At 25.6% G+C, this 24,730-nt stretch overlaps 12 protein-coding genes across 12 annotated transcripts; 6 read left to right on the plus strand and 6 right to left on the minus strand.

Moving 5' to 3' along the window:
* Positions 1–119: 119 nt before the first annotated feature.
* Positions 120–1,856, minus strand: T551_01606 (alpha-ketoglutarate dehydrogenase KGD2; the record flags this gene model as incomplete). Its single annotated transcript, XM_018373869.1, has 10 exons — positions 120–228; positions 273–375; positions 420–504; positions 545–937; positions 982–1,211; positions 1,271–1,394; positions 1,440–1,495; positions 1,541–1,612; positions 1,655–1,707; positions 1,765–1,856. The coding sequence occupies 10 exons, from the start codon at positions 1,854–1,856 to the stop codon at positions 120–122; spliced, it is 1,317 nt and encodes a 438-aa protein (XP_018230044.1).
* Positions 1,857–2,204: 348 nt separating this feature from the next.
* T551_01607 (uncharacterized protein) lies at positions 2,205–2,617 on the plus strand (the record flags this gene model as incomplete). Its single annotated transcript, XM_018373870.1, has 3 exons — positions 2,205–2,439; positions 2,497–2,552; positions 2,600–2,617. 3 exons carry the CDS (start codon positions 2,205–2,207, stop codon positions 2,615–2,617), a joined length of 309 nt encoding a protein of 102 aa, XP_018230045.1.
* Positions 2,618–2,783: 166 nt separating this feature from the next.
* Positions 2,784–4,279, plus strand: T551_01608 (uncharacterized protein; the record flags this gene model as incomplete). The annotated part of the gene is made up of 5 exons (XM_018373871.1): positions 2,784–3,020; positions 3,063–3,480; positions 3,527–3,882; positions 3,925–4,192; positions 4,236–4,279. The coding sequence occupies 5 exons, from the start codon at positions 2,784–2,786 to the stop codon at positions 4,277–4,279; spliced, it is 1,323 nt and encodes a 440-aa protein (XP_018230046.1).
* A 285-nt stretch (positions 4,280–4,564) lies between these two features.
* On the minus strand, positions 4,565–5,133 carry T551_01609 (histone H2A; the record flags this gene model as incomplete). The annotated part of the gene is made up of 5 exons (XM_018373872.1): positions 4,565–4,581; positions 4,620–4,668; positions 4,715–4,815; positions 4,861–4,941; positions 4,983–5,133. 5 exons carry the CDS (start codon positions 5,131–5,133, stop codon positions 4,565–4,567), a joined length of 399 nt encoding a protein of 132 aa, XP_018230047.1.
* A 489-nt stretch (positions 5,134–5,622) lies between these two features.
* On the plus strand, positions 5,623–6,110 carry T551_01610 (histone H2B; the record flags this gene model as incomplete). Its single annotated transcript, XM_018373873.1, has 3 exons — positions 5,623–5,848; positions 5,891–6,046; positions 6,088–6,110. 3 exons carry the CDS (start codon positions 5,623–5,625, stop codon positions 6,108–6,110), a joined length of 405 nt encoding a protein of 134 aa, XP_018230048.1.
* A 2,339-nt stretch (positions 6,111–8,449) lies between these two features.
* T551_01611 (U2-type spliceosomal complex subunit CWC22) lies at positions 8,450–11,058 on the minus strand (the record flags this gene model as incomplete). Its single annotated transcript, XM_018373874.1, has 7 exons — positions 8,450–8,983; positions 9,024–9,518; positions 9,560–9,708; positions 9,753–10,281; positions 10,328–10,561; positions 10,602–10,729; positions 10,773–11,058. 7 exons carry the CDS (start codon positions 11,056–11,058, stop codon positions 8,450–8,452), a joined length of 2,355 nt encoding a protein of 784 aa, XP_018230049.1.
* A 1,166-nt stretch (positions 11,059–12,224) lies between these two features.
* Positions 12,225–13,988, minus strand: T551_01612 (glycerophosphocholine acyltransferase; the record flags this gene model as incomplete). Its single annotated transcript, XM_018373875.1, has 11 exons — positions 12,225–12,299; positions 12,343–12,500; positions 12,548–12,562; positions 12,606–12,711; positions 12,761–12,839; positions 12,881–12,942; positions 12,985–13,183; positions 13,226–13,350; positions 13,389–13,414; positions 13,458–13,755; positions 13,797–13,988. The coding sequence occupies 11 exons, from the start codon at positions 13,986–13,988 to the stop codon at positions 12,225–12,227; spliced, it is 1,335 nt and encodes a 444-aa protein (XP_018230050.1).
* A 182-nt stretch (positions 13,989–14,170) lies between these two features.
* Positions 14,171–16,549, plus strand: T551_01613 (uncharacterized protein; the record flags this gene model as incomplete). Its single annotated transcript, XM_018373876.1, has 9 exons — positions 14,171–14,437; positions 14,486–14,564; positions 14,611–15,157; positions 15,202–15,324; positions 15,355–15,497; positions 15,589–15,851; positions 15,897–16,065; positions 16,111–16,399; positions 16,444–16,549. 9 exons carry the CDS (start codon positions 14,171–14,173, stop codon positions 16,547–16,549), a joined length of 1,986 nt encoding a protein of 661 aa, XP_018230051.1.
* Positions 16,550–16,623: 74 nt separating this feature from the next.
* T551_01614 (ATP-dependent Clp endopeptidase, proteolytic subunit ClpP) lies at positions 16,624–17,624 on the minus strand (the record flags this gene model as incomplete). Its single annotated transcript, XM_018373877.1, has 8 exons — positions 16,624–16,775; positions 16,816–16,925; positions 16,959–17,139; positions 17,182–17,192; positions 17,243–17,346; positions 17,391–17,427; positions 17,473–17,507; positions 17,568–17,624. 8 exons carry the CDS (start codon positions 17,622–17,624, stop codon positions 16,624–16,626), a joined length of 687 nt encoding a protein of 228 aa, XP_018230052.1.
* Positions 17,625–18,832: 1,208 nt separating this feature from the next.
* On the plus strand, positions 18,833–21,170 carry T551_01615 (uncharacterized protein; the record flags this gene model as incomplete). The annotated part of the gene is made up of 5 exons (XM_018373878.1): positions 18,833–19,823; positions 19,866–20,086; positions 20,145–20,299; positions 20,341–21,039; positions 21,089–21,170. The coding sequence occupies 5 exons, from the start codon at positions 18,833–18,835 to the stop codon at positions 21,168–21,170; spliced, it is 2,148 nt and encodes a 715-aa protein (XP_018230053.1).
* A 259-nt stretch (positions 21,171–21,429) lies between these two features.
* T551_01616 (4-nitrophenylphosphatase) lies at positions 21,430–22,553 on the plus strand (the record flags this gene model as incomplete). Its single annotated transcript, XM_018373879.1, has 6 exons — positions 21,430–21,511; positions 21,552–21,620; positions 21,666–21,757; positions 21,801–21,947; positions 21,996–22,406; positions 22,452–22,553. 6 exons carry the CDS (start codon positions 21,430–21,432, stop codon positions 22,551–22,553), a joined length of 903 nt encoding a protein of 300 aa, XP_018230054.1.
* A 687-nt stretch (positions 22,554–23,240) lies between these two features.
* Positions 23,241–24,553, minus strand: T551_01617 (uncharacterized protein; the record flags this gene model as incomplete). The annotated part of the gene is made up of 5 exons (XM_018373880.1): positions 23,241–23,817; positions 23,864–24,101; positions 24,146–24,283; positions 24,331–24,382; positions 24,431–24,553. 5 exons carry the CDS (start codon positions 24,551–24,553, stop codon positions 23,241–23,243), a joined length of 1,128 nt encoding a protein of 375 aa, XP_018230055.1.
* Between the last annotated feature and the right edge of the window lie 177 nt (positions 24,554–24,730).

Genomic DNA, 24,730 nt, shown 5'->3' on the forward strand with positions numbered 1-24,730 from the left:
TTTTATATTTTCGGAAATATGTAGTATAAACTTAACTAATAATAAACATACATGTAATAATTGTTAAATTGTTAGACTATATATATGTCGCTTTTATATAATGTTTAATATAATTGTTGTTATAATAAAAGTTTTCTAGGGTCTTCTATATATTCTTTAAGTAGACGTAAAAATGTGACAGATTCACGTCCATCTACAAGACGGTGATCATATGTTAAAGCCAAATACCTAATCGTTTGAATAAGAATCATAATTGTTTGAAATGATCTTACATTATAGGGCGAATAACTATTTGACCATTTATTACTACAGCTCTATCTTTGATAGCATGTAAGCCTAAAACGGCTGTTTGTGGAAGATTTATAATTGGTGTACCTATCATATTAATATAATATTTTTGTGGGAAAAGAACATATTACTTAACATTGATCCAAAAACACCTCCATTAGATATAGTAAAAGTCCCTCCAACCGTATCTTCTATAGTAAGCTTATTTTCGCGAGCCTATATAATTAGAGTTTATATTTTAGAAAATAAGAAAAACCTTCGAAGATAATTCTGATATTGTTTTTTCAATTTCTATAAAACTTAGTGTTTCAGCATTGCGGATTACTGGTGTAATTAGTCCTTTAGGTGTAGCTACAGCTACACTGACATCTACATAATCTCTATAAACAATTTTATCTCCCCCATTCGATCCAGTAATAGATGCATTTATGACAGGGACCTTTTTTAATGCAGCAATAGATGCTTTGATAAATGCACTCATGAATCCTAATTTTATGCCTGTTTCTTTAAGAATTTCATCTTTATATAAAGACCTCATTTCAATTATACTTGACATATCTGCTTCATTGAAAGTTGTTAAAAAAGCAGTAGTATTTTGAGATTCTTTGAGTCGAGATGCAATACGTGATCTCATTCGACTCATTTTTACCTTTAGATGTATTTAGGAAATAACTAAAAGTTATGGTAACTTACAATGTGTTCTTGTCTATTGTTTTGAGATGTTTTAAATGTATTAAATGAATTAAATTCTGATTTTTCAGAAATAGGTATAAATTGATTAACATCCTTTGCTTGGATGTTTTCTTGTTTTGTTATATCTTTTTTGAGTTCCATTTCCGAAGGTTTATAATTCTTGCTAGATTGAGATTCTTTTAATACAGAAATAGTTTCTGTATTTTCAATATTTTGAATAGACTTATAATCTAATGTATCTATAAAACGTGTATTAAGTTTATATTTAAATTTGAATTATATAATTTACTTTTTGGTTGTTCGTTACTTAATTCAATTATACACATGTCTTGACCGGCTTGTATAATATCTTCTTCGTGTTTTAAAATTTCTTTTAAAATTCCTGAAACAGGTGAATTGACTGTGACATCAATCTAAGAATATAGTTATTTATTTAGTAAAGAAAAATATTAATATACTTTATCTGTCTCTATTGTTGCAATTTCGTCATCTTGATTTACAAAATCACCAATTTCTATAAAAAGTTTAGTTGTTTTTGAAAAAATTGTTTTTAGGCTACTTTTATTCCACTGTTTTAGTGTTCCTTCTGTTATTGATTCTGCCATTTGGGGTACCTGAATAGTTTTGGTTGCTATATTTTTATCAGGTTATATTAAAATTTTAGAAGATTTACCATATGCTTGAATTTTATTTAATTGTTTGATTTTATTTGGAATACATTGAAAACTGTTCAAATAAATTGTTTAAAATAAGAACAATTATTAAAAGTGTGTTAAACTTTACTTTTTAATGTATGAAGTTTTAAAAATATTGTTAATTGTTGGAAGTTTATAAAAGTTATATGATTTCGGTACTTTTGTAAATTTATGAAACATAATAGTTTGAAATCTTTTCTGATATTGTATGCTTCTTGATATAAAATACTGCATTGGATATATACTATTTGATGGTTTTAATGTTTTTTGATTTTAGTTATTGCGATTGTGTGTTACATTTTTATGCGTATTAGAAAAAAATATAATTTTTAAATTTAGCTAATATATATAATTTTAAATTACAATATAAATTATATGATTTTTATTTTGATATAATGATAATAAAATTATAAGAGAAAACATAAGTATCTTTAAAATTATTAAAATTTTCAATATCGAAATAATTTTACTTAAGAACTATATTCAAACGCAATTTAAGGTTTAAATATTTGGTATTATTAAGGCTTAATGAAATTGTATTTTTCTGAGTCACATCGTTCTCGAGTACTTTCTCTTTATAGACGTGCTTTAAAATTATCACTTGATTGGTGTATTAGAAGAGATATTTGGAGGATAGAAGCATTAAAAATAAGATCTCGTTTTGAATCTAATAGAAATATTTGTGATCCTTGGCGTCTTTCGGTTATTCTTGAAGAAACTGAAGCAATTTTGAAAAAGTATAAGCATCCTGATCCTTATATTGGTTAGTTTTAGAAACTTTTAGAAACTTTATCATTATAAGTAAATTAAACTATTATAGTCCCTACGTCACCAGGTGGTTCAAAGTGGGAACGAAATATTCCTCCTACTGCACATGTATGTAATTTTAAATATTTATACGTTAGTGTAATAATATTAAACAGCTTAAAACTGAACATTAATATAATATTTAATATTGATGCTGTTTTTGGCACTGTTTTAGAATAGTTGTACTTTTGTGAATGCATTATAATTTTATAGTTTTTATTGCATACAAATACATTGTATTATATTAATTTTTAATTTTTATTTTAAAATATTAACTGGTTACCACGATAAACAATATTAATGCCGTATCTTAATTCTAGCGCACTTTTTGAGAAAGATAGGATATCTCAAGTACATGCTCCTAGGTTTCTAGGTTCTTTAAATTCCCAGAACCCTACCACAAGTACACAATGTTTTAAAATGTTTGATAAAGCTTCTAGATTTTTTATTGTTAAACGTAACTGGAAACTATCTAGATTAACGAATGATTCCTCTGTTAATAGTTTTAATAATTTAACCAGCACTGACCGAGATTCAGTCTGTACTTTTATGTATAATTTAACATGCTTATATTGATAGATAAGTGGGCAAATCGTTTTGGATAGATTTGATAAACTTTATGCAAGTAGTCCAATGCCTAAACTGGTAAATGAAGCGTATTTTAAGTTATCGAATTCTTTTCCTCATGGTTCATTGACAATGGAGTCCTCTGATGTTTTAAAAACTAGATTTTCGTTAGGTATATCTGAAAGTTTTTTTCAAAATCCTTGTCTATTACAACAAAAGAAAATAGCATACAATGGTGAAATTATTAAAAAACACTCTAAAAGTTCTGTTTTTTCTTCAGGTTTAAAAAAATATGATAATTCATGTGATTTATCAAGAAAAAAATCTTTAAAACGTATATCTCAAAATATGTTAAATTTAAATATTCAAAAATTTAATAACCAGCTGAATTCTTTGATAAAACCTGATTATTTTTCTTCAAAAAAAAGAGGTAGTTTTGTTGTATATTTTAAATATAAATTGTAATGATATTATAGAGAATGTAAAATGTTTAAATACTTTGGTTTCTGATGAAAGCGATAAATTTATTTCTACTAATGAATCTTTTGGTGACGTTTTAAAAGTAAATAAAACAAAATGCTCTCCAGTTAAAGAAATTCCAAATAAATATGATCTTACAATAAAAAATGATTTTCATGTATTTTTTTCTAGATTCTCTAAATGCGATACTAAAATACAGCGTTCGTGCATCACGGATGAGTGTAGGAATTTGTTTTCTCCTTTGAACTCTGATAGTTCATCTACAAAGGGTTTATGTGGTGATAATAAAGATAATGAATTAAATGAAACATATTATAAAAAAAAAAAGAAAATCAATGGGAAGAATTTTGATGTATTTGATTTGCTTAAAAAAAGTTATATTGATTTATTTTAGAAACCTCTAACAAAAAGGACTCGATTTTCTTTAACTGAGAATGAATTGAAAAATCTTTCTATTTTTGGGGGTTATATTTCTCAAGAGAAATTAAAAAGAAAGAGACGTCCACCGGGAAAATGGTGGCTTGTAAGTTCAAATTGTTCATATGGTTCTTTAGAAAGAGGTAATACATCTCCAATGTCAAAGAGTAAAAACAAGAAGTCTACTTTGCGACTTGTTAAAAATAAGAGTGATAATAAACGTTCTGGCGATTCAAGGTTAATAGGTATGTACATTTATAAACTTTATTTTTGCTAAAAACAAATAAGTAAATCTTAAACATACGACGAATTTATACGATTTTTCTGATTAAACAAATATGTAGTATTAAGTTTAATATATAAAAACATTATATATTTATTTCTCTAAAAATGAATATGGACATGCCAAATTTATTATAATTCATGTATTCGGTTTTATAGTATAACACTGGAAAATGAACACATTACAATTTCTGGATCCTTAAAAAGCAATATATTAATGAAAAGATATTAACCCGTCCGTTAATGCGATTATATACAAAACAATAATACAGGAAGAAAAACATATCCCTGCGTCAGCCATTCATATAGATCTGAATGTATATAAAAACGCATGACTAAAGCTCTTGAGATGCTAAATATGTTAAATTTATACAAGAAATCACATATTACCTTTCCCTAACTTCTTAGATTTAACTGGAAGTAAAGTAGAATGGATATTCTAAAAGACTATTAAAGAAAATACATCTGCAAATAGAGTTATTTACTGGTAAAACACCACCTTGTGCAATAGTAACATATCCTAACAATTTATTTAATTCCTCGTCATTTCTAATAGCAAGTTGTAAATGACGTGGGATGATACGAGCTACAAAAATTTAATATTACCAATACATTTACGTGGAATTATTACTTTTCTTGTTATCTCGGGCTGCATTTCCTGCTAATTCGAGAATTTCTGCTGCAAGATACTCTAAGACTGCTGCAAGATATACTTTATAATATTAATTGTATGCAAATATACTTATCAAATACCTGGTGCACCTGCTCCAACTCTTTGCGCATAGTTCCCCTTTCTTAATAATCTATGAACACGTCCAACTGGGAATGTAAGTCCTGCTTTAGTTGATCGTGATTGCCCTGTTTTGCCAGCTGATGCTTTTCCTCCTTTGCCTCCAGAAGACATTTTTATATTGGTTTTAACACGTTTTTATTTGGTTTTTTTTATTGAATTTCTTGGTTTGCTTGATAATATACGGAACAATACGAAATTATTGCCCCGTTATTATAAGTAAATTCCGCATCAATAAAAAAATTGTAAATTGATCGAAGAACTTAACGTGTTTACATTCCTTTGTGTTGCTATAGTAATTTTATGAAAAAAAATAATTGGAAGTTATATAAATAATGAAATATATTATGATATATATATAATCTTGTGCAAATATGCAATTTGTTTCTATTATATTTATTTTTTTTTTTAAAAAATATATGTTTTGTAATCTAAATTTTATTTTTTTATTTTGATTTTACTTAATGAATTCTTATGGGTTAGGGGTATTTATTATGGCTATTTTGATGTAATGAGAAATATAAAGGCACATTGATCTAGTTTTTATGGTTTAATAAATATTGTGTAAAGTTGTATAATTGAATTGGTGTTTTTCTTTGCAGTATGCCTCAAAAACTTGCTGAAAAGAAACCAGTTGCTAGCAAAAGTTTCTCAGGAAAAGCGCCTATGGACAAAAAAGAGCATGGGAAAGGAACTCTTGATAAAAAAAAGCGTTCAAAAAATCGAAAGGAGACTTATTCATCTTATATTTATAAGGTTTTGAAACAAGTTCATCCTGACACTGGTATATCAAATAGAGCAATGTCAATTCTTAATAGTTTTGTGAATGGTAATTTTGTTGGAATTTAGAAATGTGTTTTTAAGTTTGTAGATATTTTTGAGCGTATTGCTAGTGAAGCTTCAAAACTTGCTTCGTACAACAAGAAGTCAACTATTTCTTCACGTGAAATTCAAACTTCTGTTCGTCTGATACTTCCTGGTGAACTTGCAAAACATGCTGTGTCTGAAGGAACGAAGGCTGTAACAAGTATTATTTTTTTTTAAAAAAATATTTTTTGATATTTGTAGAATATTCGTCATCAAGTAAATGAAATTAAATATATAATTGTAATATATAATTGTATGATAATTATTGGTTTTTCGTGTAATTTTTAGGGTTCAGTTGTGGTTTTTTAGTGTTTTGTAATGTTTTTTTTAGATATGTAAATGCAAAATGTTTTATCTTATTGATATTATTCTCATATAATTTGATTTTGTTTTAATTATGAATTGTTAACGTTTAATGTTTAACGTTTAAATATATGTAGTAATGAAATAAAATTATATATGTTATGTATTTTTTGTATTTTTTTAGATTTTATGGGTTTTGGGATTTTATCATATAAATATTTAATAGATTTACTTGCATTTAAAATGTATGTTATATAATTTTGTTAGTACGTATCTTACGTTAATTTTATACATATGTTTATAAACATATGTTAGTTTATAATATTAATATAGGCTGATTTGTTAAAACTAGACAATATTTATTATAATTAATGTGTATGATTGTTTATGTTTTTATGTTTTATTATCTATAAATATATTTTTTAAAAAATGTATGATAATTTAAATAAATAGTAGTTTTAGATTGAGAAATTATTAGTTTAAAATAATAGATATATATTTTTAGTGATCTATTGATTGTTTTTGCATAGGTTGAATTAATTATCTATAAATATATTATTGAAATATATCATGTATTATTAGTAATTAAAGATGTAGTTTAAAGATGTAGTTCATGTCAATATAATATATTTTTTCATTTTTAATCATATTTTAATCATATTTTAATTACATTTTTCTTTTATCGAATATTTCTTTTATCGAATATTAAAATATTAAGTTTATAAATCTTATAAATTGTTTTATCTTTTTTATACAATATTAATATCTATAGTATCTATTTATATATCTTATTATTAGTTAAAACATAATATATGTATAATAAATAACTTAATACGAAATGTTATTTTGATAAAATTATTATAAATTGAATTTAATATTTATAATTTATTCGTATTGTAAATACATATTTATAAAAAATTCTATAACGTAAAGAACAATTATGTTATCATTAGTATTATTCACCTACAAAATAAATATATAATTTTAGATTTTAAAAATTATAAAATATTCTTATTTCTATCTAAAATGTATCAAATTCTGGTTATTTATAAAATAATCTATAAATTTTAGATTTATAAACTTATAAACATGCATATTTAAAATATATACAGTTATTAAATTTTATAAAACGATACATATAATTTTTTAATATAATTAATATAAAATTACATAGAAAAAAAATATATTTATATAGCATATTTAATGTTTTCAATATTTCAATATTATATATAATTATTTATAATTATTTTATATGCTAGTCTCATTTATGATATTATGATAATTATTTCATTTATTTAATAAATAAATGTAAGAAAATAATATATTTCTTAATCTATATATACTAAATGATATAAATCAACATTTATTAAATTTATATTTATTAAATTTACAAAAGATATGATATAATGAATATTTTAATATTTATAACAATAATAATAAAATCATTATATGTTTTATGTTTTTTAATATATATATTATCTTATAAACAAGTGTTTTAAAGTATTTTAAAATGTTTTAAACAAAAAAATATATTACCATATAACTATCAATTACGTAAAGTTACTCTTTATAATTTTTTATAATTTGTCAAAATAATTACCGAATATGCTTACAAAATAATATAAAATATATATAAATGAGTCCAATCTAATATATCAATATAATAATTTATAAATTTTATTTAGTATAAAGTTAAGATATAATAATTTGCGTAAATCTACATCTAACATGTTAAAATACTACTATATATAATCTAAGATACAATTATATTTTAACTATATTAAATTAAAATTTATATGTTGTCTACTATATCTACCATATAATATATCTACCATATAATATATCTACCATGTAATATAATATAACATTATAATATAACATAGAATCATTTATACAAAAGAAATTCATATTTAGTATATTAAAAATAATGATAGAAAAATGTATAATAATTTTATATATTTCAAAGGAACATAAACAATATGATCTTATATAAGCTAGGAAAAATAATATTTTATTGTAACTATATATAATTGAATGATATTATTTCAATCATTACATACAACAAATAAATATATAAATTTTAACGAATTAAATAACATACACTTCAAAACTATATATAGAAATAATATATCTTATACAACATATATAAAAATAAATAAATAGTAATAACCTTTCAATATTTTTACACAAAACAAGTCATCAACCCAATCCAAATAATAGAAAACAAAGCAACTATTTATATATTTTAAAACAAAATTTTCTAAGAACGGCTATGTGACCGAGAACTACACAGTCTAGAACGACTATGTATACGGAACTCCAACATCCTAGAACGACTATGTGAGCGAGAACGACTTTGAAGTCTAGAACGACTATGTGTACGAGAACCTTGTATTATAGATTCATGTGACAGAGAACGAGATCGCAATCGTTTTCTTGAACCAAAAGACCGTAATTTAGAACGATTTAATGATTGAGAACGACTTCGTAATCTAGAGCGACCATGTATACGAGAATTCATTTTGAAACGGTTACGTGAACGAGAACGACTTCGCTGCCTAGAACGACTACTACGCATACGAGAGTTATGTATTTTTCTAGAACTGTGTGACCGAGAACGACTACGAAAACGAGAACTTTGTATTCTTCTAGGACTACGTGACCGAGAACATGATCTCGAAGACTCAGAAATATCATTAGAATAAGTCCCTGATAAATATGAAGTAGTATATGATGTAGTGCTTATTGAAGAAGATGTAGATTTCGAAAGAGTTTGTTTTTCAGTAATAACATCCTAAAAAATAAGTTTAAAACCATTTTCAAAGAAAACATACTTTTATAGTTTCTAAATGTTCACGTAACTGAACAGTTATCATTCCTAATCCTATAGAAGTAAAATAATTTATTGCAAATCTAGTATTTTTTGGATTATTTCGAGGAAACATATCACAAAGAGATTCTTGTAAAAATGGATTTTTTAATCGTGTATCTAATTCACATATACCAAGAACACCCATTAGCTCCTGAAATAATATTTTCACAAAAATCCTTGAACTACTAGTCGTTTCATCCTCATTCAAATGAATACAACGCATAACATGCCAACTTATAGCATCAGATGATAAAAGATGACCAAAAAATGTAGCAATATTACGAAGCCTATTTGTCTCATAACGATGTATAATATCATAATAATTTAAAAATGTCTGTTCAAAATTTTCAGTCCAAAAACGATTTAATTTACAAAATCGTTCACCAATTAAACCATAAAAGCGAGAATAAGTTCTTTCTTGACTACAACATTCAATAATCATATTACACATTTCAATCTAATAATTTCAATAAAAATTAAAAAAAGCCATAAAAATACCTCTTGTCCTTCATGGATATTTATTTTCATAAGCTTATGAGCACATTCTTCAAAATTAACACTAGACATAATGGTAAGATATATAGTTCGCCGAAGATTTATTAATGCTTGATTTGTTTCATCCTTTATATGTATTTTATCATCAATTACTATTTAAAAATTAATATATATATACATAAAAATATGATACAACCTTGTTCATCACTACTTTCAGAAGAGCTTTCATTGTCTGAAGATTCATCACTGTTTTCACCTAATATTTCATCTTTAATTTTCTTATATTGATCTTCATTTTCTTGCCACAGTGGATCATATTTAAATATCCCCAAGCCTTCTTGGACATCTAACTCATCATTCAAACTTAACATGTGAGTAATCTGGTCACCGTCTTCTACCAAATCAAGGCCTTCTGGAATGATAGGATTATCCTTATATTTATCCCTTCTGACTTGAAAAAGAACTTCTATCATATATTGAACCCTTTTCTCAATAACTCCTTCATGCAAGATAGCCCGAAACCGTTCAAAAACAGCATTACTACCACGTGGAGAAACATCAGCCAAATATGCACCAACTTCCCTCATAAAACCAACTGCAACTTCAACTGCATCATTTGAAGGTCTTTCTAAAAGCAATGCTAATATTTCAAGAGCAACCAATTCCTGAGCAACTTGATGATTAATCAAATGAGCAATAAACATAGTAGAAGACAAACAAAAAAACTAAAACCACATGTTAAATTCGAAAATCATACAATTGCTTTTAAACCTTATCATTTCTTTTGTAAGCTTTCCGAAACTGTACAATTAAACGAGTAAGAAGTAATTCACCAATAGAAGGTAACTTTGTATTGATTATAGCAGTTAAGGCGGAATAAATAGGTGTAAATGGCAAAGATACTGCTTGTGCTTTCATAATAGATCGGCAATAAAGACCACGACCACGAATAAGATTTTCACCGAATAATTCAACAACAATATTTTTAATATTCATAGTATTAACCTTATACTATTAAAACGATTATATTTTACAAATCATATACCTTATTAATAAGACCATTAATACTTTTCTTAAGAGCTTCCCAGTACATACGTTGATACTCTTTACTTTCCTTATCAGTGATTTGTGCCTGTAATGCTTTTAATCGTGCAGGTGGAACATAAACGCCCCCTAACATATTTTAAAGAAACTAAAAGACTAATACAAAATTTACCTGCACGTGTATTCATTAAACGCTCAAACTCCACTTTTGGATCAAAAGCTGGTTTTAATTCTGACTGGGTATAATTAACATTCTCAAACTCATTATTTATTTGATGTTGTTTCATATTTTTATTGTCAAAATTTGTATCAGAAAGATTATTAGATGAAGAAGTCCATGGAGCAGAAATTCTTTTTTTTAAAGAATCAGGAGAAAGAACCTGAGAACTTTTTCTTCCAACTTGTGAATAAGGTGATCTTTTAATATCTGAAGCAGACTCATCCCTAGTATCACCCATATTTTCTAAAGCTAAAAGTATTTAATTGTTTCTATTTAGTAAATATTTAATAAAATTTGCAAATACCTTTTTATTTTTAAACGAACAATTTTCATAATTACGAATCTTAACGTTAAAGTATTAAAATTAAAATATTATTTTAAAATTATAATTTTTAATTTATATAATTATATAATTTAATTATTTCAATGATAAATACACTTGTCATGTATTAACCATACATATATATATCAAATCCAAAAACAGTAATATTCATATCAAATATTACAAAAAAAATATTAATGTATTTAAATTAAATTATTTCAAAAATTGTTAAATAATATAATATTATATATAATTATAATTAACAAATCTTAAAATAAATCATAATATTATATTCAACAAACTATTACTATAATACTATATAACATAACATTAAAAAGTACATAAAACGAAATTATATTTAAAATTAATATATATATATATATCATACAAAAAACTCATTTTATATAAACATTCTAAATAATTATGTTTTATTATATATATATATATCTATTATTTTTCATAATTCATATGTTCTATTTTTAATTAAAAAATTTAATTTCTATTAGATATCATTCTTTATTTTTTCATAATCATATTTTGTATTACTACTATATTAATCATAATAATTTTATATAAATAAAACTAACATAATATATTAAAATCTAATAATAAACTCAAAAATACCAAAAAAAATCAAACTTTACATTTATTTAGACTTAAAAAACAACTACAAAAAAATAAAAAACTCAACGCTAAAATAACAATCAATTTTAACATTTATTTACCTCAAATACATTTTATAAATATTATTTAATTAATCATTAAAAAAAATATAAAATATGATAATATTTTAAAAAAATATCCATCAAATTTAAACATAAGTACCACAAACTAAATAAGATTAATTTCTACTACACATTTTTACTAGATCTTTTTATAAACAAGTAAAATCTATTTATATCCAATTTATCAATACGCATTATCAACTATTTAACTTAAATAAAATATTTATACAAAATACAAAATACGAATTCAATTTATATATACAATTATGATTATTCAAAATATAAAATTCTACTTCAATTTACCATGTATTTTCAATATTTAAAAAAAGCATATTAAGAATAATAAAATATTTCATATTATCTTTTACGCAAATAATTAATCTCATTATTATCATTTACATCAGAATTAACAAATTCATTTAATTGAAATTCCTAAAATATATAAGAAAAAATCTAAACATATATAATATTTTACTGTTTTTAACGCATTGGAACATGTATTTAAAAAAGAATCGCCAGAAATCACTATATCATCAACTTTCGATAGATAAGGCGTATTAGGGTTTTCATAAGTACTAACTTCTCTCCGAAGATCTTCTAATTCTTTTTGGAAACGTCGACCAAATACATCAACTATTTCAAAATCATTTCACGACCTTTAAATTTAATATTAAATTTACCATAATATGAAGCACCTATATAAAATATTAACTATTATAAAGTCAAACATAAACAAACCATTCCAAACACTCCATGCAAATAAAGATATTAAAAATATTGTTGATGATTTTTTATGAGAATACCACCAAGGACATGGAGCCATAGTTATTAATGTATAAATATACTATTTAGTTATATAAACTTTCAGATATATATATTTATAAATAATCCACCTGTATTGCCATAAAAGCAAAAGGTCGAGTAGGCTCAGGAAGTTTCAATACGAGCTTTCCTATCCATGTTTTCGAATAACTATAAATATAAGAAAATATTATCAAACTAACATTATTAACCTTTTTAAAAGCCATGTAAAAGATGTAGGCCTTCCAGCGGAAATCTTCTCACGTCTTCTAACCTACTAAATTAATATACATATAGAATTTTTAAAACTAAATACTTGAATAAAAATATAATATAAAATCTGCCAAACAAAATAGGCTATAGAAGTCGCTATAAATGCAGGAAAAATATCAATATGCTCCAATTTCCCCAATGCGGGAAACCTTTTATAAGTATAACCAGCTGGAACAATATGAATAATTGTATGCAGAACAGTTGGAGGAAATATATGAATAAATAAGCTTGTAACTTTATCCCTATTTTTTGTCAAGAAAAAAAAAAAAAATAACAACGGTTACATAGAATGAAAAACAAGAGAATTTTTCCAAGCAATAATTGCCCATGATAATGGCCCAAAAGAAAGAAAATATGTAGACACGAGAAGAAATTTTGAAGAAGGAAGAATCCAAAGATAAACAAGAAGCTTAATATTAATAAAAATTTTTAAATAAAGAAAGTTACCATCATATTAACCCAATAGCAAAGATCTAAAAATTTAAGCAATTAAGTAACAAAAAAGTAAAACCTAACCAGCAATGAAATAATGCATTCCTTTACGATGATATGTAATATATCTTAAAGGCATAAAATATAAAATTTGAACAGAATACCAAACATGAAAATTTTGAGGAATCATCCCCATTAATAAAGCACTAAAGAACACATTCCCAACACCAAGAACAAAAGCAACTTTATCTCTTGCCCTAACAACATTTCCATCTACCCATTTTTTTTGCAATTTATCAACTTTATCCGCTATACGCCCTTTCAGTTTCTCCAGTTCTTTATCAACTTTCCTTTGTAAAGGCCTAACCTTATTTTCCCTGAACTAAAACCACATTAAAAATGCCTTTGGAGGGAAAAAAAAACTTCATCTCTTTTTTTACGAACATGACGATTTAAACTGCCTAATGTCTTTATAGGAACATTAGAAATAGAATCGAATACACCGAAAAATGTTAAAATTGAAAATTCTAAATCATCATCTCCAATATAACCTGAAAAAGACAAAGAAGACTTTTTCCGTGACGGAATTTGAGGTGTATTTTCTTCTGAACCCATCTTTAATTTTAAATTATAAAGATTATATTTTGCCGAAAGCCTCGAATAAAACAATATTAATTTTATAAAAAAGCAGCATTTTTTTTTTTTAAAAAACATTAACTCTAAAAATATTTAATTCTATCACAATAATTTAGCAGCTTTTATATGAGAGTAGAGTAAACATAAGTGTTTTATCCAAAATGCCACCAGTTGTTCCAAGCGTTACTCAACAAAATATGGGAAGAACTGTAACTATTGAAGACATGAATCGTCTTGTAATGAATTGGCTTTCTCAGCATGGGTATTCTAGAACAGAAGCCATACTAAGGCTAGAATCAGCAAGAGGACCGGAAGCATTAAATTCAGCTAAAAATTCCTTAGATTGGCTCAGTGGTACTGCTGAAACATATTTCCAATCATATATGTTATTAAGAGATTGGATTGATAGCTCATTGGAATTATATAGAGTTTTTATCTAAAATGTTTTAATCAAAAGATCTAATATAATCATATAGCCAGAATTAAGACGTGTTTTATTTCCTATATTTATACATTCATATCTTGATTTGATTTCTAAAAATCAAACAAATTCAGGTATTAATCTATGAAAGTTCAAAAATTCTATATAATTTTTTCCCAGCAAAACAATTCTTTACTACATACTCATCTGAACATGAAGTTCTTCATGGATATGATATTCGTCAAATGTCGTCTATTACTTTACCAGAACATATTGAAGAAAACGAACTTGTAAAACTTTATCGTCAGAATAAATATAAAATAACAATGTGGAGAACAGCATTCGATTTAATGTTACATTTTCTTTTTGAAAACGAATCTAATGGTGGTGCAATCATAATGAGATTATTAAATCAACATGTTGAAACAAAAATTGTCACAGGAAGACCTGACCAATTTATAAACAATACGATTACAAATGATGAAGGAATTTCTGGATATGATGTATATCATTTAGATAGTTTTAATAAACAACCAGTGAAATTAGGTGAAATGCCATTAGATACGGATTTAAAAAACGATATAGAAATGGAGCTTGCTATTCTTGATAGCAAAAATGAAAAAAAAAATCATGAAAGAGGTGAAAAATCTCTTCTTGAAGAGTTTAGAAACAAAAAAGAAACATCAGATGATTCTCCTATGAAAAATTCTATTCCTTTGCCTGCATCGTAAGTCGTTTTTTTCTTTAATTCTTTTTTTACAAGTTTTATAGTAAAGCCATAGATGTCGAAAAAGAAATCGAAGTAATTAAAGATTTAAGAAAACGCCTTATACTAGGTCCTCAAGCATCATTGCCTAGTGTTTGTATGTATACTTTTCATAATACACACGATAGGTAGGTTATATTTCATTTTAATAATATAAGTACAAACAATCGTAGTCTTAACTGTGCTGATATTTCTGAAAATGCATCATTAATAGCATGTGGGTTTTCTGAAAGTTATATTAGAGTCTGGAATACAACTATAAATAAAACCATTAATACAGACTCTTCATCCAACGATTCAGGTATATTTCTAAAATTACCTATAAAATCTAAAAATAACCTCAATATTATATCAATCGAAGTCTCATAGTCGCCGATTTATTGGTCACTCAGGTCCTGTTTATGGGGTTACATTTAGCAATGATAGCAGATTTATTTTATCATGTTCCGAAGATCGATCTTGCCGACTATGGTCTTTAGATACTGGTACTTGTCTTGTTGCATATAAAGGACATAATCAACCAGTATGGGATATCGCAATAGGTCCATTCGGACATTATTTTGCTACTGCTTCTCATGACCAAACTGCACGTTTATGGAGCTGTGAACATATGTATCCTCTTAGGATTTTTGCAGGACACCTTAGTGATGTAGATGTAGATAATATGTACTTTAATGGTAGCAAACCTAATTCTATATAGTGTGTTTCATTTCATCCTAATTCAGCATACGTTGCAACAGGCTCTAGTGATAAAACATGTAGATTATGGGATGTTCAAAAAGGAAATGCTGTAAGAGTATTTACAGGCCATTCTGGACCTATAAATTGTGTGACAATATCTCCAGATGGAAAGTTGCTTGCAACTGCTGGTTTGTTTTTTTTAAGAATATTGTAAATAATTAATAGCATTGAAGGTGATGATGCACTTATAAATATTTATGATATTGGGTCAGGTAGACAATTAAAAAGTATGAGAGGCCATACACGAAAATCTATTTATTCTCTTTCTTTTTCAAAAGAGAGTTCAGTACTTGTTAGTGGAGGATCAGACTGTACAGTAAGAGTCTGGGATGTCAAACGTGATGCATCTAATAATGAAAATATCTCTGAAATATCAGAAGGATATAATATAGAAACTGCAAATGACACGTTAGTTAAAATAACTGCATCTACCACAAAAGACAAAAAAGAAAATATAGAAACGTAAGTAATCTATCTAGAAACAGTTATTTATTGACAAACTTTAGATTAGATCATATGACTGCTTTATATACATGTAAAACACCTGTTTATAAAGTTCAATTTACAAGAAGAAATCTATGTTTAGCGCTTTCAGTTAGTGGCGTATCATAATACTTTATTCTAAATATACAACAATCATTACATTGTAAATTACATAGGTTTCAAACAAGGCGTTTATATTTTTTTCATGTTTTTTCCTTTATTTCTTTATCACGTTTTACTAAAATCTTATCAATAATACCTAATTCAAGTGCCTTGCGAAATTTAATATTTAAACTCAATTTTAAATCACATACTTCTTGTGGAGTTAAAAAATAATCTCTTTCCATTAATTTTTCTAAAACAATCAGTAATAATGGATTATTACTAAAACTTACCTATATCAGCCAAACCTTTAGTTTTAGTTAAATGTTTTTGATAAATAAGATTTAAACGTTCTCTAACTTTCAAAATCTCACGCGCATGAATTGCTATATCGCTAATTTTTCTATTAATAATCAAAAATACAGCAAATACACACCTAGCTTGTCCGGATACACCACCACTAGGTTGATGAATCATGATACTTGCATGAGGTAATGCATATCTTTGTCCAGGAGTGCCTCCTGCTAATAGAAGAGATGCCATTGATGATGCTTGTCCAATACATAGCGTACAAACTGGGGAATGAATATATTGCATAGTATCATAAAGAGCAAGACCTATAAATCATTAAAAAATACTAGAATTAAATCATTACAGACCAGCAGTTACACTTCCTATTTTATTAATAAATAAAAAATTATATATTTTAAATTTAAATACTTTCCTCCTGAAGAATTAATATAAAGAGATATAGGTTTTTCAGGGCTTTCTGCTTCTAAAAAAAGTAACTGAGCAACAATTACAGCAGAAACACCATCATGTATCTAAGAATAATTAAATCATTATTTTATAAAAAAGTAATATATACCGGTCCATTAAGGTAGACTATTCTTTCTTTCAACAATCTATAAAAATCAAAATCGTATATTAAACATAAACACCAGAAATACCTACTAAAAATATCAAAAGTATTAATAAATTTCCCCTAGTAATAAAAATTAGTAAAATATACTAACTAATTTTAACATGCATTTTGTTCAATAACAAATGGGATAGGAATATGAGAAAATAACCTAATTTGAGACCTAAAAAAACATCTCATATTTGTATATTCCAAAAAATATTTTTTTTTCAAACAAGTTAAGGGCAATAAAAACAGTCTCATAATTCATACGTTATCTTCTATAACCGGTTTTTTTTTGTACTCATTAGATTTTTACAAAAAATATAATTATTCAAATATTAATATTTTATTAGTGATTAAAACTTGAAAATATATAGAACAAAAAATTTAAACAATCATTCATATATATATATTATATAAATAATTAAAATTAATATTATGAATACTTGAATTACAAATATTTTATTTTAAAAATTAAAAAATAAATTAATCTATAAAACCAAAAGATCATTAACATATATATAAATTAAGTAAAAATAAGATTATTAAAAATACAAAAATTAGTTTTTTTTTTTTTTCAAAAACAATTATCTAATAAATATAAATTTATTTTAAATACTTTTTCAAATATTATTATAAATAATTTTATTGTTTTTTTAAACAATCATTTTTTTACAAAATAGAAAAATACAAAAAATATTAAAAAAATTAAAGACTAATATTATATAAAAACATATTTTTAAATAATATATAATTTATTTATTAAGATAATTATTTAACTTATCAAAACGTATTCACTTTAGTCATCAAAAAATCCAATATTCGAATATTTAGAAGTACATAAAAATTTATTAAAAATAGCTTTTTTAAAATATAATTTTAATGTAATTTTTATTTAAAAATTAAAAAGTTAATTTCAAAAAATAATCATAAATTTATTCTTTAAATAACATTTAAAATTTCAAAAAAAATACTAATAACATATACATATTACACTCATCATAAATAAAAATATTTTATTCATCAACATATTCTAAAATACATTTAAAATTTTTTCTACTTATTTTTGCCAAATAAACCTACAGGGTTAGGGTTATATTATCAGAAGATGAAACATAGTAAAACGAGAAATAATACTTTAAAAGAAAAAAGTATCAGAAAAAATATATTTCAAGAAGAATAGCTTACATACTTAATATTTACAAAGTAAAGAGAATTCTAAAGGAGCATAAAGATATTCATATTATCTACTTTTTCTCTTTTGGGATTAGTATTTTGTAATCATCAGAAAATTTAAAATCTTCTACCCATATGTCAGAACCTCCGATCTAACTTTACTGAACAAGGGAATATCCTGAAAAATAATTTTAGAATAAGTATTCTTACAGGTAGACTAAAACATTATCATGGCGGATAATGGTTCAAATGTGATTAACAACTACCAACAATATGGCTCGTTACCTCAACGACTTTTCCAACCTAAACATGCTCATGAATCACCCTCAAGAAATGATACTTCTTCTCCAAGCCATCCTTCAACACCCTCTCAAACATCTAATCTTTCATATAATCTCACTAATTCTATTCATCATGATTCATACAATTCTACTCAACGCTATTCTAATCAAATAAGCATTTCAAAATTCCAAAAAACACAAGATCATTTACATTCTACAAATGGTTTAAGCAATCAACATTCTTTTTCATCAAGAAATTCTACTAATGTTAATAATAACAATACATCTCTTACTTTTGACGCATCAACCGCAAGCAGTCCGCATTGGCAACAACAATTATCTTATGCAAAAATATCTAGACAGTCAAGTTCTCCCCACCATCATGCAAGAACCGCAGCAGCAACTACTCATACAGTATCTTCAAATTCAACAGCAATTGCGGATCCAAATAATTCTACTAAAGTGTCCATAGATGGAATGCATAGAAAAGACGGACCACCTGTAGAAAAACAGGATGTCCAAAGGAATAATGAAGGGAAAATAAAAAGACAAGATTGGACTAATTTAGATATGGGTGGTATGGGATTGCGTAACATTAGTCGGGAATTATTTCGATATACTTTTTTAACATCTCTTTATATTAATCACAATAAATTACTGCGACTTCCTCCTGATATTGGACGTCTTAGACTTCTCACTCAACTAGATGTTTCTGGAAATAATTTAACTAGTTTACCTTCAGAAATTGGAATGCTTACAAACCTCAAAGAACTTTTGTTTTTTGATAACCAAATAACTAATATACCGCCAGAATTTGGCACACTATATCAGCTAGAAACTCTTGGATTAGAGGGCAATCCACTACCAGACGCTTTTAAAAGTTTATTAGCAAAAGATGGTACTAAGTCTTTAATTTATTATTTAAGAGATAGTTGTCCAGGTTTGTAACCTAAAAAATATTTTTTCATTTTAATAATTATAGTGCCCCTCCCACCTCCAGAAAGAGAATGGGTTACATTTCCTGGAAAAAAATCAGAAAATTCCTCTACAGAAAATGAAACTTTTACTGTATTCAACTATAATATTTTATGTGATAGGTGTGCAACTGTTATGATGTATGGCTATACGCCATCGTGGGCATTATCATGGGATTATCGCAAAGAACTTATATTACATGAAGTATTATCATATAATGCAGATATAGTTTGTCTTCAGGCATATATATATTATATTATAACTAGAATTACTAAATTATTGTTAGGAAGTAGATGTTGACAATTTTGAAGAATATTTTTCTCCTAAACTCTCTATTAAGGGCTATAAAGGATTGTTTTGGCCTAAATCTCGTGCAAGAACTATGAACGAAGCTGAACGTAGAGTAGTTGATGGTTGTGCTACTTTTTTCAAAACATGCATGTATGTTTTCAATATAAATACCAACAAAACTAATAAACTAGTTTTGACCTTTTAGAAAAACAATTAATTGAATTTAATCAAGCCCCATTACGTCGTGACGGACATAAACTTACGCATGATATGTATAATCGTGTTATGACAAAAGATAATATATGTATTGTATCATTGCTTGAACACCGAAAAGCTGGATATCGCCTAATAATTGCAAATACACATTTTTATTGGGATCCGAAATTTAGAGATGTTAAAGTTATACAAGCAACAATGCTTATGGATGAACTTACAGAAATGGCTGAAAATTATGCAAAAATACCTATTCGTAAGAAACCATCCAAAATGTTAGACGACGCTTTTGATTTTGAATGGAATGAAGACCGTCCTGCATATTCTTCTGGAACTAAAATACCGTTAATTATATGCGGAGATTTTAATTCAATTCCAGGTAGTGGAGTATACGATTTCCTTTCTAGAGGCCATATTCTTGAAAACCATAGCGATTTCATGGATAGCAAATACGGTACATATACAACAGATGGAAGATCACATTCTTTTCAACTAAAAAGTTCCTATAATATCATAGGGGAACTTCCATTTACAAACTATACTCCTGGATTTTCCGGAGTAATAGACTATATTTGGCATACAACAAACTCTCTTGAAGTTACAGGACTTCTTCAAGAAGTGGATAAACAGTATTTAAATGGAGTGGTTGGATTCCCAAATGCCCATTTTCCAAGCGAGTAAGTAACATTTTAGCCAAATTTACAATTTATTTATTTATTTATTTAGTCATATTTCAATTCTTGCAGAATTTAAAGTAAAAAAAGAAAAAAATCAACCACCGCCTCCAGATTTTGGGTCTCGAAACTAAAACAAATTACTTCAAAAATATATCGCATAAAAACTATCAGTTTCATCTAACTTTTATCTATAATAAAATTAACCATATTTAATGCGTTTACTCTACATTTACTGACCTTACACAAAATTTAAATACTTAACATAAATTGTAACTTCCCTAAATTTATTTTTTGTAAATATCCTAAATAAAATATTTTCAACTATTTTCTTAATTATAAGCATTTTATCTAATTCTACTTTTCTAAATTTACGATATTACAAAATATTTTATGTATACAAAACAACTTCTAACTAAATCTGATTATCAAAATTTCCTTTCAGAATTTGATACATTTCTTTTTGATTGTGATGGTATATTTTTAATATTTAATCTCATTTTACCTAATTCTAGGTGTTTTATGGAAAGGCACAAAACTATTGCCAAACGTTCCAGAAACATTAAATTTTATAAGATCAAAAGGTTAAATAATATTAATTCTAATAAAAATATTTAATTTTAGGTTAGGAAAAAACATAGCATTTGTTACAAATAATTCATCAAAACCAAGAGAAGAATATCAAAAAAAATTTATAAACTTAGGATTTAAAGTAGAATTAGTAATTCAAAGTATTCAAATTATGTTCACTAACAATATTATAGAATGAAATATTTAGTTCATCATATTCTGCAGCGCTATATTTAAAAAATATTGTCAAATTTCCTAAAGAAAAAAAAGTATACATTCTTGGAGAAGAAGGAGTTGAAAAAGAATTAGATAGACAAGGAATAAAGTATATAGGGGGAACGGTAGCTATATATTTATTATATTCTAATTTTTATAACATATTTATAAAGGATCCAGTGGAAAGAAAAGATATAAAAATAGAGGATTTTGAAAATCTTAACTTAGATCCATCCGTAGGAGCAGTTTTATGTGGTCTTGATTTACATATAAATTATCTAAAATATTCTAAAGCCTTTAACTATCTTCAAAACAAAAACACATTATTTCTTGTGACTAACTCTGATTCTACATATCCTACATCAGGAGGATTGTTCCCAGGAGCAGGATCATGCTCAGCACCTCTCTCATGTGCATCAGGAAGGGAACCAATTTTTCTGGGGAAACCGAATTTAGAAATGCTTCAAGCGATAGAATCTGAATTTAAATTTGATAAATCTAAAACATGTTTTATTGGAGATAGAATTGATACAGATATATTATTTGCAAAAAATTCAGGAATAAAAAGCTGTTTAGTACTTACAGTAACAATATATTTCTATTGTTTTGTTTTTTTCTAAATCATAAAGGGAATAAGCAAAGAAGATGATATACTAAAAAACACGTTGGACATTATACCTGATTATTATATAAAAACACTTGGGGATCTCCTTAATGCTAATGAGCTTTAGAAATTTAAATTATCAATATATCTATGTATATATCCATGCAAATATAATAGATTAAATATATAACTAAATTTATTTTTAAACTTTATTTTAAAATATTAATACAATTAATATTTAAATATAAATTCTATACTATTTTAATAATTTTTAAAAATTGATCAGACATAAAAATAGTAAAATACATTTTTTACTTAAAAAATATTAAAATAAAGCTTAAAATTAATGTTATAATTTCTAAAAATATCAATATTCGGATCATTAAAATCTAAATAATACAAACTTATAAATATATGTTTAGATTAATAATTATATATAAATTTAACTAATTATCTTAAATATCTTAAAATACTAGAAGTGATATTAAACTAATTTATAATATCAAAATCTAAAAACATTCAAAATTAATTTTTAATCTTATTTATTAAAACCAATTATTCAATTTAGCATTTTTAAATCTCAACATATAATCTTAATATAGTTTTTTTTAAAATCTATTTACTATAAGTAATACATAATATTAATGAAAGTAATTAAAACAATCAAAACTTTCATACAATTCTTATCCATAAAAAACTTACCAAAATTTTAATTAAAAAAATAACTAAAAAATTATAAAATACAAAACTATTAATTTTTTAATAGATAATATAACTTTAAGTTAATACATTTATTCAAATTTTGAATAATAATTTAAAACATATTCGCTGCTTTATTTCTACATTTTGATGAGCCTCTTATAGTCAAAGTAAGAGGTATCTTCTCTGTTATATTATCGTTAGAAGAAAAATAACCAACTTGTCTTTTAGAATCTAATAATTTTTCAGGAAAAAGCTCTTTGTGAAATACTTTATTCAATTCTTGAGATAACACTTGATTATGAGTTGTTTTTTTCAATTCCTCAAAAAATTGTTCTTTACAAGTTAGCTTTTGTAATTTTTCAGGAAACAACTCTTTATGTGGTATTTTATCCAATTCACTGAGAGTAGCAGTATCTGTTGAAGAATGTAATATCTGGACAAAACGATTTACTTTAGGTATCGATAATTTTTCTGGAAACAATTCAATATTACTCCTTGAAGAATCAGATAATGAATATTTTTCAGATATTTGAAAATCATGTTTTGAATGCGAAGATAAAGAATCATGTAACATTGATAATAATAAAGGTCTATTTTTTTTAAACAATGAATCAGTCGCTACACTGTGCCGATGTCTTATACGCTTATGTGAATTAGATCGTTGAAAGACATCCCGTTTATGACGATGTCTATAGAGCTTTAAATACTTAATCAAAATTCACAAAGAACATTTACATTGAATCCCTTTTCTCACTAGGATGCGGATGAAAAAGATACCATCTACTTCTTTCTCTTGCACCTGGGGCCTTCTTATCAGAAGTTTTAGAATGCCTTATAAATAATTGTATATTATTATGCTTTGGATTCATTTTTGCCGGTACAAGAGAATTAACATACAATGTATCAATCTTAGATTGAGAAATACAAGAAAGTGCAGATAATGCGGTAGAAGCATCCGGATATACTAAATTACCTATACTTAAAGTTAAAAAAATTAATACAAAATAGATAAATCACATGATGAATCATCAATCCATTCAATCAAAGGAGAGACAGCTAAATAATAAGTGATACAATATTTTTCTACATCCTCTGTAGACATATCTTCCACACCCTTTAAATACAAAGCTTCAGTGCGCAGCGTGTTTAGTGATTCTAGTATTTTTAACAAAAAAATTATTTCTTTCAATAAAACGATTTACCAGTTTCTGCTATGTCCACTACATTAGACTCAAGAATAGACAAATCTTGACCCTATTCCATAAACTCTACATTATTCATTATAAATAATCCTAACCATACCTTTTCACTATTTTTAAATTCGCCTGAAAAATTATTTAATCCTTTCCAATCACTTTCTTTTTCATGATCTATCTCAACATCATCAATCCCTAACTCCATCTCTTCATTCTCATTTAAAACCATCTTTATTTTTCAGTTTCTCTCATTAAACTATTATAAATATAAAACAATAAAGGCCAATTAAATTCTAAGCAACAATCGCGTCCCCAAAAATACTCCTAACTATTAAATATAAAATACATAAAAATATTACTATAAAAATTTATAAAAGAATATAAAAACATTACTATACGTAATAAT

The sequence above is a fragment of the Pneumocystis jirovecii genome (assembly GCF_001477535.1).
Source record: "Pneumocystis jirovecii RU7 chromosome Unknown supercont1.6, whole genome shotgun sequence".
In the NCBI taxonomy this organism is placed as follows: Eukaryota; Fungi; Ascomycota; class Pneumocystomycetes; order Pneumocystales; family Pneumocystaceae; genus Pneumocystis; species Pneumocystis jirovecii.